Genomic DNA, 19040 nt, shown 5'->3' with positions numbered 1-19040 from the left:
AGACTGAAGTCCTCCCTACCAAGCAAAGAGCAGTAGGCTGCTCATGACCTTCCATAAAATAACCCTGTCGATTGCATTTTTTTTCTTATTCTTGCTTTTCTTTCCTCTTTGAAGTCTCCAAAAGCTTATTTTAGGACAGTGCAGCTCTCAGGGGCTTTAGTCATGGGTTTCTGGAAAAGTTGCAAAACTCAAAGTGAAGAAAAGAAATAAAAGATATAGATGCCTTTGAATTGGTAGGTGCTTTCTAATTTGATCTGATCAAAGAGATACTGAGATGACTGGCGTCATAGCAGATCAAGAAAAGTAGCCCAAGAAAATGGCCAGAGCAGTGGTCCCCTTCTGTATAAGCAGCTATACATTCAGAGAAAAATCCAAAGATTTCTAAGCTAATAAAAAGATAATGCTGAGGCTTATTTTAACCTCTGGCTATTATTGGCCCAGGGAGCAGTGAGCAATCCTAACTCACGCCAAAATTCTGGAGATAGGATACTCCCCAGAGTAACTGATACCATGTCTGAAGGCAGAAATAATGCAGTTGCAAGTGGTGTCAAAGCTTTGATTATTTTCATGTCAAACATCACACAGCTTTGAATCTGAAACATGGTGCCACAGCACTGTGCAAATGCCCTTAGGCATTTGTATCTTTCCTTTCATGTATTTTCTCCCTACAGCTAACATTAAAGCAGATATTACAGTTGTACCTTTACTATTGAAGAAATTACCTTACCTTATCTTACCTTACCTTACCTACACAGTGTCCCTTTCTAAATATTTTAATGTCATTATGTACCTCATATACGTGATACTTTTACTTTGTAATGCAATGAAGATGGCTTCTGATCGAGAGAAATCTACAGCACTCTTAACTTTCAAGAGTTCTTCCATTGCACTGGTGTATGGGGCTAGAGAAAAAAAAACTTGATAACATGGTGCTTTGTCCATCTTCCCAATAATGACTTCTTATTAGTGAAACACAGTGATTCTTATGAACAAAGAGTGATACTTACTGAAGGAGTCTACATGAGACATTTACTGCGCAGTTGACTGTGCAATAAATGTCTTGGGGTCTACAAGTGCTCCCCTATTAGGGTGTATGTAACTAATAAACTCCATAGCAGGGTAATACTTGTACAAACAAGTACTACCCTACTGCACTGCAGAGTTTTTTTGCATTCAGCAGCGCACATGTAGATGTTGAGCTGGCTGGCTGGAGCACAAGGAGTGCTTCAGTGTGGGGGCTACCTGCCGGCTAATACTGCTGTGAAGAACCCTTGTGCCCCAGCCAGCCACTTTGCAGCACATTGAGCCCAGTTGGAGCACCCCTGGAATCCCTGCCAGCTGGGGCTGCTGTAACCCAGTTCAGTGTGCTGTGGTCTGAGCACATGTGTAAACTGTGTGCCCAGGAGCTTCCTGGGAGCAATAAACTGCAGAGCAATAAGCTCCCCAGTTTATTCCTGCAAGCTAATGGCACATGCAGACACACCCACTGAGGATCTGCACTGAACTATATTACCACATTCAGGAAATAGTTACCATAGTCGGCATAGCACCTCTTGATTCACCTCCTTGATTCTCTTGTAATGAAGGAAATATTAGCCTTCATAAGGGCATACAGCATGTTAGGGGAAAGCCACATGAGAAGGCAGGTGATTGAAGCAGCAGGTGGTGGGACACAACAGTCATTTTGAATGTTTCCACTGTGAAACCAGGAAGTGATTCTGAGGTATAAGTTTTAGGTTAGTAAAAATACAAGGGCTGTACAAAAGTTTCCGCTCTCAGTGGGATTTATGCTTCAGATCCTGTCACATTTCTCTTTTTCTCTTTACACATTAAATGCTTACACATCTTATCCAATTGCCAAATCACTCTTTCAGTTAACAATGCAATCAGTCTTACAACTCCATGGTGCACTTCCCTCATTCTGTGGTGGAAGAATAGAAGTTCCTGCTCCTCTGCCCAGAATTGCTTAAGAGTTTTGGAGAGGGGAAACTCCCTTCTTGGATTGCATCCATAACATGGTAAAGGAGTGAAGCTGAGGTACAGTAAAATTTAAAGCAGATGCACTCATCTTTTTCTTGCATGTCAGTTTTATGCTTCATTGAAGCCAAGGGAAGAGTTCTGTCTTTTCAGATAACATTACTCAGAGTTAAGTTTAAAGGCTATTACTGTAAGTAAAACCCTGAGTGCAGTCATTAACAGTTCCCAGTTAGTTCACCACATAATTCCTTAGGAAAACAACATTTTAAAAATTATTTTAATTGATTGAAAAAGACAACTTTAAATTAGAAATACATACATACATCTATATCTATGTATGTATTTCTAATTCTAGGTTGTCATTAAAAATATCAATTGAAATAATTTTAAAAATAATTATATATAAAATAACCATTGCAGGCTTGAAACCAACTGGCTAAACAGCAGCCTTGCAGAAAATGACCTGCAGGCTGCAGTGGACAATAAGCTGGACATGAGACAATAGTGTTCCCCTGTTGCCAAGAAGGCTAACAGTATAGTGGGCTGCATTAGTAGAAGAGCTGCCAGCACATCGAAGGAAATAATTTGTCGAAGCACACTAAGGTGTGCTTGCTCCTTAAGGGCAGAAACTGCCTACAGAGAGGGCCTAGGAGCCAGGCAGAACATCCACAGGGGCAGGTTGCCATGGCAGCAGGCTAATGAGGGAATTAGCTGGCACCTGCACCCGGTCAGCTAACTGGAAGAAGGCCGGGCCCTGGGCACATATAAACCCCAGGGTTGGAACTAGAAAGTTAGTTCTCTGGCAGCAGCCAAAGGGGAACGAGCTCTCATAGAGGAAGCTACTTGGAGATACTTGACTGTTTGTTCTGATGCTGGTAGGATTAAGGAGCTATAGAAGCTCACAAGTGTTGGTGGGGAGGAGGCCCATTAAACTGAGAGAGAAGCTTGCCTTCTTAAAAGGGATAGAGTGTGGGCCCTATGTTATTGTTGTGTTTTAGCCCAGGGGTTTGTGCTTTCTGTTGTTATTTAAACTGGTGGACTGGGATGAGGCTACTGGGGAGGAGGAGGCCTCACTGGGGCACACTACAGTGTGGAGAGCCCAGTGCCAGAGAGGGCGCAGCGATAGGAGGCTGACCTAGATGAAGGCCTCATAAAAAGGGACAGTGTTTAATTTCCACCTGCGAGGCATGGGGCATGATAAAGGGGAGGCTTTGGAGCCACACATCTAGCCCATAAGGCTTGGGGTTATTGTAAAGCATCTCCTGAGCATGGGACCCAATAAGGGATCCAACAACCCACAGGGTTTAGAGGAGTCTGTCAGGATTGTGACCAAGCAGCAGCTTTAGGGCAGCCTCCCAAGTCCAAATTTATACCAGCAAGATATGGCAGGCAAGATTAGTGGGCACACATTGGCTGGAGCTGGCACGGTCACAATGTCCTAAGGACATCATGGTCATCCCTGGGGAGGCTGTATTGTGACATAATTATTCCCCTCTGTTCAGCACTGGTGAGGCCTCTTCTGGAGTACTGTGCCTAGTTTTGGTCCCCCACTACAGAAAGGATGTGAACAAGTTGGAGAGAGTTCAACGGAGGGTAACAAAAATGGTTAGTTACTTTTGAGTGTGGCTGGGGTAGAGTAGATCAATGAATTCTCTCCTTCAGGGACTCTTCTGCCATGCCTTTCTTGTTGAGAGGATAAAGAATGATGTTAAGCCCTGAGAGCTCATGCAACTAATCACCCTGATATTAAACAAAATGAAAATTGGTTTTATTCGGTTTCTCAATTAAAATTACCATCACGGCCATTTCTCTCGTGGCTTGTGGCTCTGCTTCTCCTTTTATACTATGTTGCCACCAGAGAGGTTCTGTCCTGACCTCTCCTCCTGTTTCTTCTTTCTTTTGCAGGTCTCAGCTGCCTATCTAAGTCCTCTAAGGAACTCCCTCCATCCAATTCACCAGGTAAGTGATTGCCACGCAGCTTCTTGGCAAGCATGGGGATCGTGCCATGGTTTGTCTCACCTGGCGTGTGAGGCTCTGTTGCTCTGGCTCTGAGTCCTGGCTGTTCTCAGTGGTGCTGGCCTCTCTCCTTTCCACATTTCTTTGTGTGCCCCTGGGGGCAATCTGCTGCCCCCAATGTCATCCCAGGTGTGTAACGAGCCACAGCTGTGCCTTGAGCCAGTGTCCTTGACTTTCTGTGACCCTGCTTTCCCCCGCCTCCCCCCTCAGGAGAGGAGCCCTACTAAGGAACAGGGTGGACTATCACCCTATTACACTGAGAAGAGGCTGAGGAAACTGGGAATATTTAGTCTGCAGAACAGGAGACTGAGGGGGGATTTGATAGCACCCTTCAACTACCTGAAGGGTGATTTCAAAGAGGATAGATCTAGGCTGTTCTTAGTGGTGGTAGATGATGAACAAGGAGCAATGGTGTAAAACTGCAGCAAGGGAAGTTTAGGTTAGATATTAGGAAAAAAACTCTACCACTAGAGGGTGGTGAAGCACTGAAACGGGTTACCTAGAGAGGTGGTGGAATCTCCACCTTTGGAGGTTTTTAAGGCCTGGTTCAACAAAGCCCTGGCTGGTATGACCTAGTTGGGGACAGTCCTGCTTTGAGCAGGGTGTTGGACTAGATGACCTCCTGAGGTCCCTTTACACAAACACACCCACCCACCATGTTAACCTGAAGTATGTAGATGTCTGTCACAAACAAAGTAATAAAGGGGAAAAGAAAGAAAAAGAGGAGAGAAGAGGAAGGGGTACAAGAAGAAAACAGAAGTGTGTAAGGAGTACTATGCTAAGATAATATTCTAAAAACTCTTTCCAAATAGCACCAAACTTTCTGAAGACGTTAAGCCTGCTAAACATGACTCTCTCTATAGATGCCAGCTATAGTATCTCATTATACCAGATTTCAACCTTGAGATGTGCTACTTTTCAAATAGAGTAATATAATCCTCTATGTCACTAAGAAAGCCTGCTGTAAAAGGGAAGTTTTCAGTTTGAATTCCATTGGTATATACCCAAGACCGTGCCTATTTGCTAAAGGTATCAGTGCTGTATTCAAAATCATGTTAACTCCAGCTGATTGAGGGAAATGATTCTTCCTCTCTATTTGGCACTGGTGAGGCCAGATCTGGAGTATTGTGTCCAGTTTGGAGCCTTCCACTCTAGAAAGGATGTGGACAAGGTGGAGAGAGTCCAGTGGAGGGCAACAAAAATAGGGGGTTGGGGCACATGACTCCTGAGGAGAGGGTGAGGGAAGGTGGGAGCGAGAGTAATTTAATAGGAGCCTTTAGCTACCTGAAGGGTGGTTGCTAAGAGGATGGGACTAGGCTGTTCTCAGTGGTATCAGAAGACAGAACTAGGAGCAGTGGTCTCAAGTTATAGTAAGAGAAGTTTAGGTTAAATATTAGGAAAAACTTTCTCACTAGGAGGGTAGTAAAACACTGGAACAGGTTACCCAGAGAAGTTGTGGACTCTTCATCCTTGGAGGTTTTTAAGATTCAGCTAAACAAAGCCTTGGCTGGGATGATGTAGTTGGGGAAGGTCCTGCTTTGAGCTGGAGACTGGACTAGATGACCTGCTGAGGTCATTTCCAACCCTAATTTTCTATGATTGGCCCAATAACAATCCTGAAAATAGCAGACAAGGCCTAAATATTTATTATGACTGGTATTTCACCTTTGGTTGTCCACTTCTTTATAAAACTTGATATGTTTATCCTGTTCTGCTGAGAGAAGTGGATAAGTGGACTAGATGTGTAGCACTTTGCCACTCATCCTAAAAATATGTCTTGCCTTGGTAGAACAATTGTCTTCTACTCAACAGACACATACTTCTCCGATTCTCTCAATAGGCACTAGATTATTGGGAGAAAGAAATGCAAAAGTCTTAAGGCCAGAAGAACAATAATCGAGGAGGAGTCTGGCTCTGTAGCCTAGAAAGTAGAATACTTACTATGGAATAAGAGAGGAAACTCTGGGTTCTGCTTCCACTGCCTTTGTTTATTGTTTTTATTGATTTTTCAATGACTATTTTATACAAAATTACTAATGTTGGTAGCAGGAGCTATGATCTACAGCTTTTTCTTATGTGTTGCCACTTTATTAGGCCACAGAGTTATATTGTCTCTTGCTTTCTCTTTTTCTGGCCCTATAAATCTTTGGCTCTGGGCTGCTTAGTCGCCCAACATCAACCGGAGGGATGAAGAGTTTCCTCAGCTTTCCCTAACAGATAGCTTGGTCTTTAGGGACAGTGGGAGATGTGGGTTCAAACATCTAGGTATTGGGCAAAAGGTTAGTTGGTAGGGTTGTGCGAAATTTCGGCAGCCGTTTCATTTTGGAGGTGTTTTGGCGCCTGAAACACCGAATACGAAATGAAATGGAAGGCTCTGAAACATCTCCAAAATAAAACAAAACCAAACCATCCGAAACATTTTGGAAAATTTCAGAAAGTTTTGGAGCCGGGCTTGCAGGGAAACAGAAACTAAGAAGAGGGAGGGGGAAGAGGGGTGGAAGGACTGCTCTGATATTGACATCTGTAGCTGGCCAGTGTCTGCGATCTGTCTCTGAGGTCCCTTCCAATCCTAATGCTCTGGGGGAGGGACGGTAACTTGCTGTCATCCTGTGCGCAGATCTGGGGACCCATGCCCCCCCGGGAGGGCTACAGGGCTGTGCCGGACTCTTCCTGGGGGGCATGGGCCCCCAGATCTGCGTGCGGGATGGCAGCATGCTGCTGTTGCTGCTGCTGGCTGGGGCCAGCGCCAGCACCTGAGTCTGCTTGGCGCACCCCGCACCAAGAAGACTGGTGCTGTCGCTGGTCCCAGCTGGCAGTAGCAGCCTGGTGTCATCCCCAGGCTGTTGTGCATGCTGTTTGAGAGCCTTTTTTTTTTTTTAAAGCCCCACCCCCATGCGACTGCTGCCTCATGGTGCGGATGCAGCGTGGCTCGGCAGGGTGCTGCGCACTGTCTGGGTGCTGGGGCCGCTGGGGCTGAGCGGTGTCGGACTCTGACTGATTGCTAGAGCCACCCCAGTTCCCAGACAGCGGGCAGTGCCCTGCCAAGCCACGCTGAACCCATGCCATGGGGCAGCTGCCGTGCGGGTGCCAGGTGGGGGGGTCTATCCCCGCTGCCCCCCACTTCCCTGTACTGCACAGGGGGGCTCTGCCATGAGTGCCCAGAGGTCCCAATTGCTGCTGCTGCAGCTGATGAGTGTGGGACTTAAAAAAAAAAACAACAAGGCTCCTGGACAGCGCACGGAGCATGCAGTTGATACCAGGCTGCTGCTGTTGGCTGGGGCCAGTGGCAGCACCAGTATTCCCGGTGCTCAGTGCGGGATTCACCAAGTAAACTCGGGTGTTTCCAATGGTCCCAGCAGGCAGCGGCAGCCTGCTGCCATCCTGCACACAGATCCAGGGGCCTGAGCACCCCCTGGGAAGATTCTGGCACAGCCCTGCAGCCAGGGTACCTCTGCCGACAAGTGATACGAGTTTTGCTTTGAACAGTTTGAGGTGCAGTTTCACAAAAGACCCTGTACCTATTTCTTTGAAACTTGGCAGGCTGCATGCCCTCAGAAGGGGCTACTATCCCTGTAATTTTCATTCAAATCAAGCAAGAAATGACAAAGTTATAGGCATTTTAGTGATTCCCCATTATAGCCTATGGCCAAAGCACTGAAACAGCATCGAACTCTGAAAGAGATTTGGCTGAATCGAAACGGGACAGTGATCCGAAACACTGAACTGAATCACTGTCCCTCTGAAATGCCAAATCTGAAACAAAACATAGCCATTTTGCACAGCCCTATTAGTTGGCCCTTCTCCTCAAATGATCTGGTATCAATTTTGTGGTTTGAACTGTAGGAAATCAAAGCATAGAACCATCCATATAGATTCATAGAAGTAGGGTGGAAGGGACCTTGTAGATCATCAAGTCCGACCCCCTGCCCTGGGCAGGAGAGAAAACCAGGCTCAAATGACCCCAGCCAGGCAGACGTAATATTCATTACGTTGAATCAGAATTTGTTTATTGCTTATATATAAACATAAGCAGCTAATCCACAGCAAACGGCAGAGTAAATTGTACCCTGTTACTGGGAGAAGTGGGTAAGGGAGAACCCAAAGTTGCTATAGCAACTCCCACCAATGTTTGTATGCCTTGCCTCTTTCACAGTAATGATTCCTGTATATATGCCACTGTAATTGTTACATAATTAAAGTCTTGCACATGCCCAATTCTATCACATAACAAATCACTTAATTGCACATGTGTGCCTTTACTTATTTCCTGCCTTAGACTGAAAGGCAAGATAAGGTAAAACTAGTTTGTTGAAGCCTTATGGTACTTTGGTTAAGTCATGCTTCATGCTTACTGTGCTTAAGCTTAATGTTAAATATAGTTGGGGCAGAAATTGTACTAGGTCTTTTAAGGGCTGTCAAGGCTTGGGAGAATGACAATCCCCACCTCAATTTGGGAGTGCCCTGAAGTACTCCTCAAATCTTATATAATTGCTGAAGTCAATATGTCATTTAATATTAAAACTATAGAAACAAGTACAACGATGTTAACTATTATAGGATGTAAATATAACTTAATATTCCTTTGGCTGTGGATGGCTAACCTATAGTGACCTAACCTCATGACTAACCTATTTTTACCATATGATGTCAGAACTTTTGCAATTCATGTGTTATAATCTTTTCTTCAGTTTTTTCTAATTTCTTTAATATTTGATCTCATTTATGGGAGTCCATCAATTGATTAATGAAATTAAATCAGGTTCCATTAGGAATGTATTATAAGTGTATATTAAAGTTAACAATTAGAATGACCTTTTTAGATTTAGTTATAGGTATTATAAAGTTGTCATTAGTAATTTGTATTTTGTCCCAGCACCGTAAAAGAGACAGGCTGTGTTTCCCTCTAAGCCTATAAATCTGTTAGTTGTAAACACTATTTTGGCATCCGATGTTGCAGATAGGATGCCTGTAAATGCCGTGGTATCAATTAAGTTTATATGCTTCTCATGTCTTACCTGTATGGCACTTGCCAGTCTTATATCTTTAAAGATATTCATGTGCCTAGGAGTGCTCAGGCAATTTCACATCAACTTCCAGTATGGGGTCCCTTAGGAACCTTCCTCTTTATGCCTGTCAAGATGCCCAGTTAATTCCTTTTTAAGAGGCTCCCTGAAATTCAATCCCCCATTTACCACTTTTTGCAGTCCTACTGGGGTTTTTTTTGAATGATCAATTCACATAAACTCATCTACAAAGCTTGCTTTGCCTTTAGGCTGGAGTTTGAAGCCCTGAATGTAGAATCATAGAAGGGTAGGGCTGGAAGAGACCTCTGGAGGTTGTCTAGTCCAACCAATCTGCCACATGGTGCCTACAGGATTGTGGATTGTTTGTATTGAGGTCCCAGAAAAACAGTGCAGTAGCACTGTTCTTTTTAGATTGGGATGCGTGCCAGCAAATACAATTTGTTTGTGAAGAGCAGGGATTGGCACTTGATGACTTACAGGCTAGCTCTGGCCTGTAGAACTATGGGATCCAGCCCACAGATGTGGGCATTCAGCAGCAGGGGCACATAGTTTGTGGTTGCTCTCCCTGTGCTAACACAAGAAAAAGTGGTGGTGGCAGTGGCGGGGGCTGGGTCTGAGCACCCACCTTTCCGACTACCTCTGATCTGGCATGAGTCATTGTAGTCTGCAGCTGGGAAAGGTTGCCTACCCCTGGTGGACAGGTATTCATTCTCATCCACATTGCTATCCACTATGATGCGATGAGCCAGAAATCATCATTTATAAACAAAAAAATAAATAAATAAAATCCATGAATGTATTCTCAGCTTTTTTTTCCATTCCTATAAATACATGTAAGACTTAAAATAAACAGAAAAAGGTTTCAAGGCATCCCCAGAGGCAGACTAATTGATGTGACAATGACAGATTAATAGAGTTGACCCTGCTGCTGGCAAAAAGAGCAAGAACGAACTTAGTCCCTAGAAGCAGAGAAGGAAAAATAAGTGTTCACCTCTAACTCCAGCCCACGGACCACGTCCATCCATGAGTCCCAGTGTTCCATCTTAGAGGGACAGTTGGACATAGTCCAAAACCAGATTGAAGAGACTTAGGCTGGTCTTCAGATGATAATGGTGGAGGAAGTAAAACAGCTATGAGACCCTGATTCTCATAAAGCCTATCAAGCACAAATTGCCTTGTTAAACATTAGCTGAAAGCAGATCAGGGTATGGTGGTTTCAAGAGCAGGACACCAGATATGGGATATGACAATTGTAATTTCTGCCAGGCATTGCGGGACTGCGGTGCTCACTTTGCTGGATGTGCCTTGGGGGGGGTGAGGTGCTGTGCCTATGCATCTCTGCTCGCCCTGACTCAGGAGGGCCCACTGCCTCCTGGGATGCTGGAGGACTTCAACTTGGGCGGAATAGCTGTGGAGAGTGGCCACAAGTTAATGGAACAGGAGCAAAATTAGGCAGATTAGAAATAATCCTTCCCTGAGTGGTGTAATTTTGAGCCAAATAACAAATGTTTTAAGCCACTTTAAAGATGCTATTGTGTAGCCAGTCCAGGAGTTAAGAGCTCTAGCAGTCACCTAAAGTTACTGTGTAACAAGGCCCTTAGTGTGCTAGTTTGACACACTTTCCCATTATGACTTGCTTAAAAAACAAACAAACAAACAAACAAACAAACAAGGAGCACTTTTTAGTGGGCATCTGCATTGACCTATACTACCACTCTTAGAATAGTGTTATAGCCTACTCAGCACACCCACCCGACTCCCTAGAAGTGATAACTTTGACAAGAGCTGGTGGGGTTTTTTTGTGGGGGAGGGGGCAGGCAGAATAAAGGTGGAAAAAAATGACAAGCCAGGTGCTTGAACTAGGAAAGGGAACATTACGGACAATCAACGTGTGGCAGAAATTGTTGGCTAGTGGGGACTGAAGCATACTTTTTTGCTAGAGCAGTCCAGACAATACCTACAACCATGGTAAATGTATTTTATGGAGGTACTGTATGGAAATGTGCTTATATAAGATCTAGGCTTTTCTATAGCAGACTAGTAAATTGTAAAGATTAGGTAGGCAGATGAATATTCTTAGTACAAAATTGCTTCTGTTTTCATTGTTATCCCCTTGGTGCTCTTTATGGCCATAATTGCTAACTGATTACCCTAATCCTTGGCTCTATTCAGGACAATTATAGGTGCCATAGGTGGATAGTTTATTGGCTCTTTTGGAGGCACAGAGGTTCTAAATTGGACTGAGTCTACTTTCGTGTCAAACTAGAATGGTGTTTTTGATTTGTATAAAGGACACAGTGACCTCTTCTTGCTGGCCACACAAGTTCCCTTGGAGAACAGCAACATGCATTTATTAATGCAACCCTGCATTGTTTACAGTAAATTAACACCAAATATTGGTCTGCCTGCTTCCTGCTTTCTTTATTCTCTTAGGAAGGCTAGTACCCAGTCAGAAATACAAGAGCTGCATGATTTCTTAGGGGTTTACATTTCATTAGGCCAATACAATTTGAGTCCCTCATAAGAAGGCATGTACTGCTACTGGAAAACTGATGCTGATAGTTTCCAAACTGCCTAAAACCACTGTGTTACATTTTGGTCCTATAAATATTTTATGCCATAATAAGTATGGATGACCAGAAAGGAAGCACTGTGGTAATTCTTCATAAAAAATGTTTAGGAACTTGGTTTTTACCCCTGGGCTCTAATGCGTTCTTGCAGAGTATTTTTTAGCTGGTTTTGTGCATCCTGGGTATGTGTATTTCCAGTACTCTGAAACTGATCTTCATTTCTGATTTTTTTTTTCTGTGCCATAATTCATTTTCCTCTCTTTTTTCCTATTGAGGATACCTCTGACTTTTTCTTGCAGCCATATAAATAGGCTGTTAGTAATTTCTGCAGGAAAGTGCTTTAACTATTACTATATTTTTTTCAGGGGAAAATATCCACTACCATACCATATTAAATGCCTACCATAAGGCATTTAATAACAGCAGCAGTGGTACAAAGAGTTCTGTTTAAGTTGCCCTGAAGTAGCACAACTCATAGGTTTGCCTGGATAGAATTTAGGCATGTCTATATGGCACAATGGCTTGTGACTACATGACTGTCCTCCTTTTAGTATCTAAGCTATTTTATTTTAGCTGTACAGACGCATCCTGGGATCCTCTACCAACTTTTGCAGAACTAAATCTCAAATTTAGGGAATGTTAGTCCTTTATTAGTTATGGTGTCATGGGTCATCTCATAAATGTGTTCCCACAACAAACAACTGATGTACTGAAAAATATACCACTCAGTACAATCTACATTTTTCCTGTGTCCATCAAGATTAGCATCCTAATCTACTTGGATTAGAGAGATTTGATTTGTTTTTATTATGTAGTATCTAACTTTTGAAACGCTCTTGAAAAGTCCCCAGCTAGAAAAGCCCTACATGATTTTTGTTTATTACATCAGAAAATATTTCTTCAAATACATTTACCTGATTTTATTATTTCTAAGCATATCTCTGGATTTGGTATAACTTCCCCCTCCTTGCCCCCTCCCTCCCCCCCACCCCGGTTTCATTTTAAAGATGGAGATTTTTTAAAGAGAGAATATTTAATACATTTTCCCCCATCTTTTTTTTTTTTTTTTAGTATCCTACTGCTTCGATAGGCCATCTGGGCCTTTCTTCTGTTTACTGTTTTAATAACTTTTCCTATTTAATCTTCTTTAGTTTTATGCTAGAATCTCCTTAAACCCCATGTTCATTTTTATTTTAAACAACTGAATGATTAATTAAATCAGCTTGTTAGGACATATAAATCTATTTTCTATCATTCAAAATTCCCCAAATTATACTTGAAGTTGTTCCAAATTACTGTTAATTTCAAAATAAATGGACCGTTTTGGATAGTTTACACTTTTGTGTGTTTTAAATTCTAATCTCTTTATATGGATTAGCCAGCATTTTCCTCACCTAAATCATTTTTCCTCTTTTTGTTATTATTTCATGTTTTTCTGAGTATACAAAGTCTCTGAAATGGTTTATTTTGATCTTTCCTTTTTTTCTTGCATGTTGAATATGGGACTTCACATCCCTACAGGATTGGTTTTGTTCTTGTTGTTGTTGCTTTCCAAAACCATCCCTACAGGATTGGTTTTGTTCTTGTTGCTGTTGCTTTCCCAACCAGCGGGTGGTGAACCGAATCCCTGTAATTCAGGGGTGGGTAAAATATGGCCTGTGGGCCACATCTGGCCCACCAACTGATTGAATCTGGCCTGTGGGGGACACCTGCCAATTGTATGAATCTGGCCCACAGCTGCCCAGACGGCGCTTCTCATGGGACCGAGCCCTGCCCAGAGCAGCCCGCACCACACTCCTGCCATGTCTGCTGGCCCCAGTCTGAGCTAGCATGCACAGCTTATTGGTGGGGTTGCTCCCAGTGCAGTTGCAATCACCCAGGTGCTGCTTGGCTCTCCTTGCCTCCCGCAGCAGCTCCTACTCCTGTCCCTGCTGTACCATTCTGCGTAGGGAGGAAACTTCAGCTGGGCAGCTTCTTCCCCAACATGCAGGGCTCTGGCTCCAGCTCCCAGCTGCCTGCAACAAACCAAAATCAATATCTAATGCTGTCATAGAAAACTCAACCTCTTCAATTACTGAGAACAAGTCTTATATAAGTTTATATATATTTTATGAAGATTCTTCTGCATCTAATTCTTTAAGAGACCAAAGCATTCATTGTAAATCTCACAAATCTTACAGTTTGCCTTTGTTTGATGATAAGACTTTCTGTTTTGCAAAAAGCTTTGATAGCTATGGATGCTTGCCTTCCTAATTTTAAATACAAGTAGGAATGAAGAAAAAACAACAGGTAAGAAGGGAGGCTCTTGAAAAAAAAAAATTTATTGATGGGGGGGTGGGGCTGCCCACAGTAGCCTAAAAGGACTACTGTGGGCAAATTTGTGCTGCACAATTTGTTTTACCACTGAGAAAAAGAAATGTCAATGGATCAGACATAGACCAAGCAAATCTTTGTAGCTGAATTTCAGGAAGTCATAAAACTCTTCTAGTTGCTGTGTTCTCACTCCTAACCTCAACATATTCCCAAAGTTGGTATTAGTGTAGTCCACACTCAGTGCTAAACCCTTATCTTCAGTCTTATGCTTCTTCAGAGTGTACCTGTACTGGCAACTTTCATTGACAACAGGTGATGAATAAGACTGGATAGGTAGCCCATGACATGGATAAGGTTGGAAATGACATAAAGTTGGACAGTCTGATGCCACTCCAGGCTGCTGTGTCCCCCTGGGCAGGCTGCAGAGCAGCTGTCCTAGCCTACCTGCACCCTGGTGCCGTTGCCTGGCCTGCTGCATGGCTGCTAGGCCCATGCTATCAAGGCCTGCAAGCTGCTCTGGATAACAAGCTGGGGGAGCACCGACTGCTTTTGCCCCTGGACAAGCCCTCCACCTGCCTCACTCACCACAGCATGCTAACCCATGGGAAAGTGGCCAGAGCCTGGGGTGCTGGCCACTTGTCCCCAGGGTCTGCTCCCTAGTTTCCCCCACCCTATGACCTTCCGTGGGACACAAAAGACATTTAACGAAGTTTTCAAGGGGAAGAAGGTGTTTTATTGTGGTGGGTGGGGTGTGTGGTGTAGGGGCTCTGTTAGATGTGAAGGTAATAAACATTTGTTCTTGTGAGATGTGTCTGCAGAGAGCGGGGGGTAGGGGGGAGCGTGGGTGAGGGTGCAGGCAGGCTAGAGCAGGGAGTGGTTTTGGCGATGGCTGGTCAGTGCCTCCTGCACCTGGTGCCCTGGCCCCCATTGGTGGGTGTACAGCTTTCCTGGGGCTTTGGCGGGGGGTGTGGAGGTGGGGGGCGGGGTGTGCTGCTGGCACTGCTGCCACAGGTGCTACTTGCACTACCAGGCATCCTTTACACACCGCACCTCCTCTGCCCAGGCCTCACGGAAGAGCTTCCCCCAGGCTTCACAGATGTTATGCAGCATGCAGGCTGCGACAGTGCGGGGGTTGTCCTTGGTGAACTCAAGGTGGAAGGTAAGGGTGTGCCAGTGGTGGTCCAAGGTGCACTCCACCAGGGTGTGGGCCTGATCCAGGCAGTGCTTGAAGTGGGCCTGGCAGGAGCCCAGGTGACCAGTGTAGGGCTGCATGAGCCAGGGCAGGAGTGGGCAGGTAGGGTCCCCAATGAGGATGGGTGAGACCACAATGGTGCCAGCTGCAGGTCTGGCACCGCCAGCATGAAGCGCCCACTCTCCACCAGGCCCAGCAGGCCAGAGTTCTGGAAGATGCAGGCGTCATGGGTGCTGCCTGTCCAGCTGTGCTCATGCCCCATGGTGGTCCACACTGACCTGGAGCACCACATAGTGAAAGCCCCTCTGGCTGTAGTAGGGCAGTCTCTGTGGGGTGAGCAGGTGACAGGGATTTGGGTCCCAGCCAGGGCCCTGATGCACTGGTGGAATCCCAGGGCACAGAACCCCACCATCCCTGCCAGGGTGTCATTCACCCAGAGCACCATGTGTCCCAGCATGCTGTGGAGGGTTCTGCACACCTCTGGGATGGCCTTCCTGGGGGTGGCCTTGCCCATACCAGACAGGTGGCCAATGTACTGCAGGCTGCAGGGTGTGGCCAGCTTGAGCAGGGTGAGGGCCAGCCGGGTATCCACAGAAAGGGGCAGCTGCATGACAGTATGCTGCTGCTCCAAGTAGGGCTGGAGCTGCTCCAGGAGGTCCCGGGAGGTGGCCTGGCTCATACACAAGATCTTCTGCCACTGCTCATGATCCCAGGTGTGCTGGATGATGTGCTGCCACCAGTCCTAGCTGACCTGATGGGCCAAGGGGCCTGGAGGCCCAGGAGGGCAATGGTGGCCCTAGAAGTGGCATCCTGGAGCCCATTGTTGATGTCCCTGCCAGGGTCTGGCCTGGAAGATGGGGTGGAGGTGGCAGCTTGGTCACTGGGCAGGAGGGGTGAGATGGCTATGGGCCAGGTGGTGGTTGGCACGGTGGGCCAGCATGGCAGCCAGCATGAGTGTGGGGCACTGGTCGTCACTGTGAGGGGCAGGGGCTGGAGCAGCCCTGGCATGGGGAGGCACAGATGGGCAGGGCACGCTGCTACTGGCCAGGGAAGTAGCTGGTCAGAGAGCAGCTAGCAGGGCTGGCTTTTGAAAAGGGCTATGGGGTGCTGGCAGCTGCAGTCTGGAGTCTCCCCCCCGCAGTGGCAGCAGGGGCCCATTGCAGGGCTCCAGGAAGCGGGAAGAGATTGGTAACGTGCCGTATACCACAGTGTGTGTACAGAGGTTCTGTCCAGGGGCAACTAGCAGTGGCATAAATATGTGCTGTTGCTATTTGTCCTTGGGGAATGCATGTTTGTGTTTGTGGGGATGGTTAGGTAGCATCTGATTTAAGTGTTACACTTAACTGTACCATAGCAAGAGGTACTGTTCTCCCTTTGGAGATACACTGTTACTTCTGACAAATCTTGTGTGCTCTACCAATATGTGGGGTGTGGGGCAGAGTACAGTGTGACAGAGACTGAGATTACTGAATCCTGACCACAGAGGTTCCCTCCTTCCTCCATTTTGCCTAAGTCTGAGAAGCTGAGGAAAGAAAGTAAAATGCATAAGGAAAGGAAGAGCAAAAGCCTGATCACACTTTCAGAATGGGAATAACTGGTTGCAAAATCAGACTTAAAACAGAAGACCTCTGCCTCCTTCAGTTCCAGATTGCTGTAATACACATTTTCCCCAGCAGAAAGGCCCCAGGAAAGACAAGGAAGAGGATAGAAAAATTCTCCTCATTCATTTTTGGATCAAGGGCACATTTTTTAAATTTGCAATTAGAACCGAAGGAGGAAGAAACTCAGAATCAGTGCATCTTTCAAGGGCTTGGTGTTTTCTTCAGAGGCACTTCTGAAAAAAGGAAAAATAGGAAAATATGAGTGAGTCAATGAACAAGTAAAGTTGACTTCATTTATACTCCCTAAAAGTTCATGCATCCTTCCTGTCTGGTAAAAGAAAAAGAAAGCATTGATCTATAAACAGATAACCATAAAAGCACTTAAATGACCTTTCATGATGATCCCATGTCTTAGCTAGAGTTATTCTTAGATGGTCAGATTTCCTACTGCTCACTGTGTGATTCAATCAGAAGATACAGACTCCTTGAAAAACATTTTCCTTTATATCAGGGCCTCTTATGCAGGATTTTACCTGAATGTCAACAGGTTCATCTAATGTAAGAGACTGAAACAACTCCTCATCTCTACAAACTCCTCTACCAGCTGCATCCCTCTGAACCTTCCCATGTTGAAAGCTTTGCACAAACGGCTCCACTGTTCCTAATTAATCAGCTCCTTTCTGTAGTTTGTTCAGCCTATATTGCTTTTGTCTCTCTGGTCCTTGGATGCTACCATACTAAACTTAATTAGTAATATGTATATATAAATAAAAAACATCAGTCTCTGCCTTCATTCTCTATTCCCCTCCCCGATAGATATTCTACAATTAGACATTCTAAGAACTTTTCTGATGAAGAACTGGAAAATTGTTCTTAACTTGCCTCCCAACTTTCCTGTCTTTGGGTATGTCTACATATGCATTTGACCCAAGATCAGTTTACTTTCAAGTAAACTACTCGTGAGTAAACAGTCCAGGGCAAGTGTCTACATATGTAGGGACATAGGAGAAGATTTGCGGCTCCTAGCAGCAAACTGCTTCGGCTTCCTGCAGCCCTTCAATGGGCCCCTGCCACCACTGAGGGGAGCTCAAGGCTCTGGCTGCAGTTGCCAGCAGCTGGCAGCCATCTCGAAAAGGCAGCTCCCCTCTCTGCTTCCTGGCCAGCCACTTCCCTGGCTAAAAGCAGCATGCACAGTGCAGGGGCAGCATTCAGCAGCTGTCTTGTTGCCTCTGCCTCCCCATGCCATGGCTGCTCTAGCCCCTGCCCCTGGCAGTGATGCCTAATACTCCAGGTTCCTGCTGGCAACCATGTTGGCCCTGCTAGCCTGCCAGAATGACCAATTGCTGGCCGATGGCCGTCTGGGCCCTACCAGCTCCCCCATGTGCAGTAACCACCTGCCCGACTGCACCACACTGTCACAGGGCCACCGCTGCCGTGCAGCTGCCACCTGGAACCCTGTCCTGTTGGCCGGACCCTGGCAGGGATGCTGACAACATGCTGCTAGATGCCACCACCAGGGCTACCCTTGCCCTCCTGGGCCTCCAGCCCCACTGCCTCTGGGCCCATCAGCCCAGCCAGGACTGGTGGCTGCATGTTGTCCAGCAGACCTGGATTGATGAGCAGTGGCTGGTGGTGTTCAGGATGACCTGGGCTATATTCCTGGACCTCCTGGAGCAGCTCCACCCACACCAGGAGCAGCAGGACACCACCATGTGGCCACCCCTCTGCACAGACACCACCTGGCCCTAACTTTGCTGAAGCTGGCCATGCCCACCAGTCTCTGCTATGTGGGCCATCTCTTTGGTGTGGGCAAGGCCACTGCCAAAGAGGCTGTCCTGGAGGTGTAAAGCATCCATCAGGATGTGCTGTGGCACACAGTGCTCCAGGTTAATGACCCCCCTGGCAGTGGTGGTGGGGTTCCATGCCCTGGGATTCCCCCAGTAAATCGGGGCTCTGGATGGGACTCACATCCCCATCACCTTCTTACCCCATGGCAACCACCCCACTATAGCCAATGGGGATTTCACTCTGTTGTGCTCCAGGCCATCATCGGCCACCATGGTGCCGTCACTAATGTGAGAACTGGCTGGGTGGGCAGTGCCCATGCCACCCGCTTGTTTTGGAACTCCGCCCTGTCGGCCCTGATGCAGAGCATGCACTTCAAGTCAGTGGTGCCGGACCTGCAGCTGGGCGCTGTGCTGGTCCCACCCTTTCTCTCCACCTACCCACTCCTGATCTGGCTCATGTGGCCCTACACTGGCCAGCTGGACCCCCACGAGGCCCACTTTCATCAGTGCCTGGCCTGGACTGATGGAGTGCACTCTACCTGGATGGAGTGCACCTTCGG

The 19040-nt window shown here is 46.1% G+C and overlaps 1 protein-coding gene across 1 annotated transcript in view; it reads right to left on the bottom strand.

Annotated features, from left to right (window-relative positions):
* The window catches only part of WDR1 (WD repeat domain 1), a 113758-nt gene extending 95005 nt beyond the window's left edge, over positions 1 to 18753 (bottom strand). The window contains exon 1 of the mRNA XM_014525969.1: positions 18681 to 18753. Coding sequence (XP_014381455.1) covers positions 18681 to 18753 — 73 coding nt within the window. The remainder of the gene's footprint in view (positions 1 to 18680) is intronic.
* Positions 18754 to 19040: the final 287 nt, after the last annotated feature.

Source organism: Alligator sinensis, unplaced genomic scaffold (genome assembly GCF_000455745.1).
Source record: "Alligator sinensis unplaced genomic scaffold, ASM45574v1 scaffold104_1, whole genome shotgun sequence".
NCBI classification, from domain to species: Eukaryota; Metazoa; Chordata; order Crocodylia; family Alligatoridae; genus Alligator; species Alligator sinensis.
Note: the sequence above shows the minus strand (reverse complement) of the source record. Positions and strands in the feature narration are given on the sequence as shown.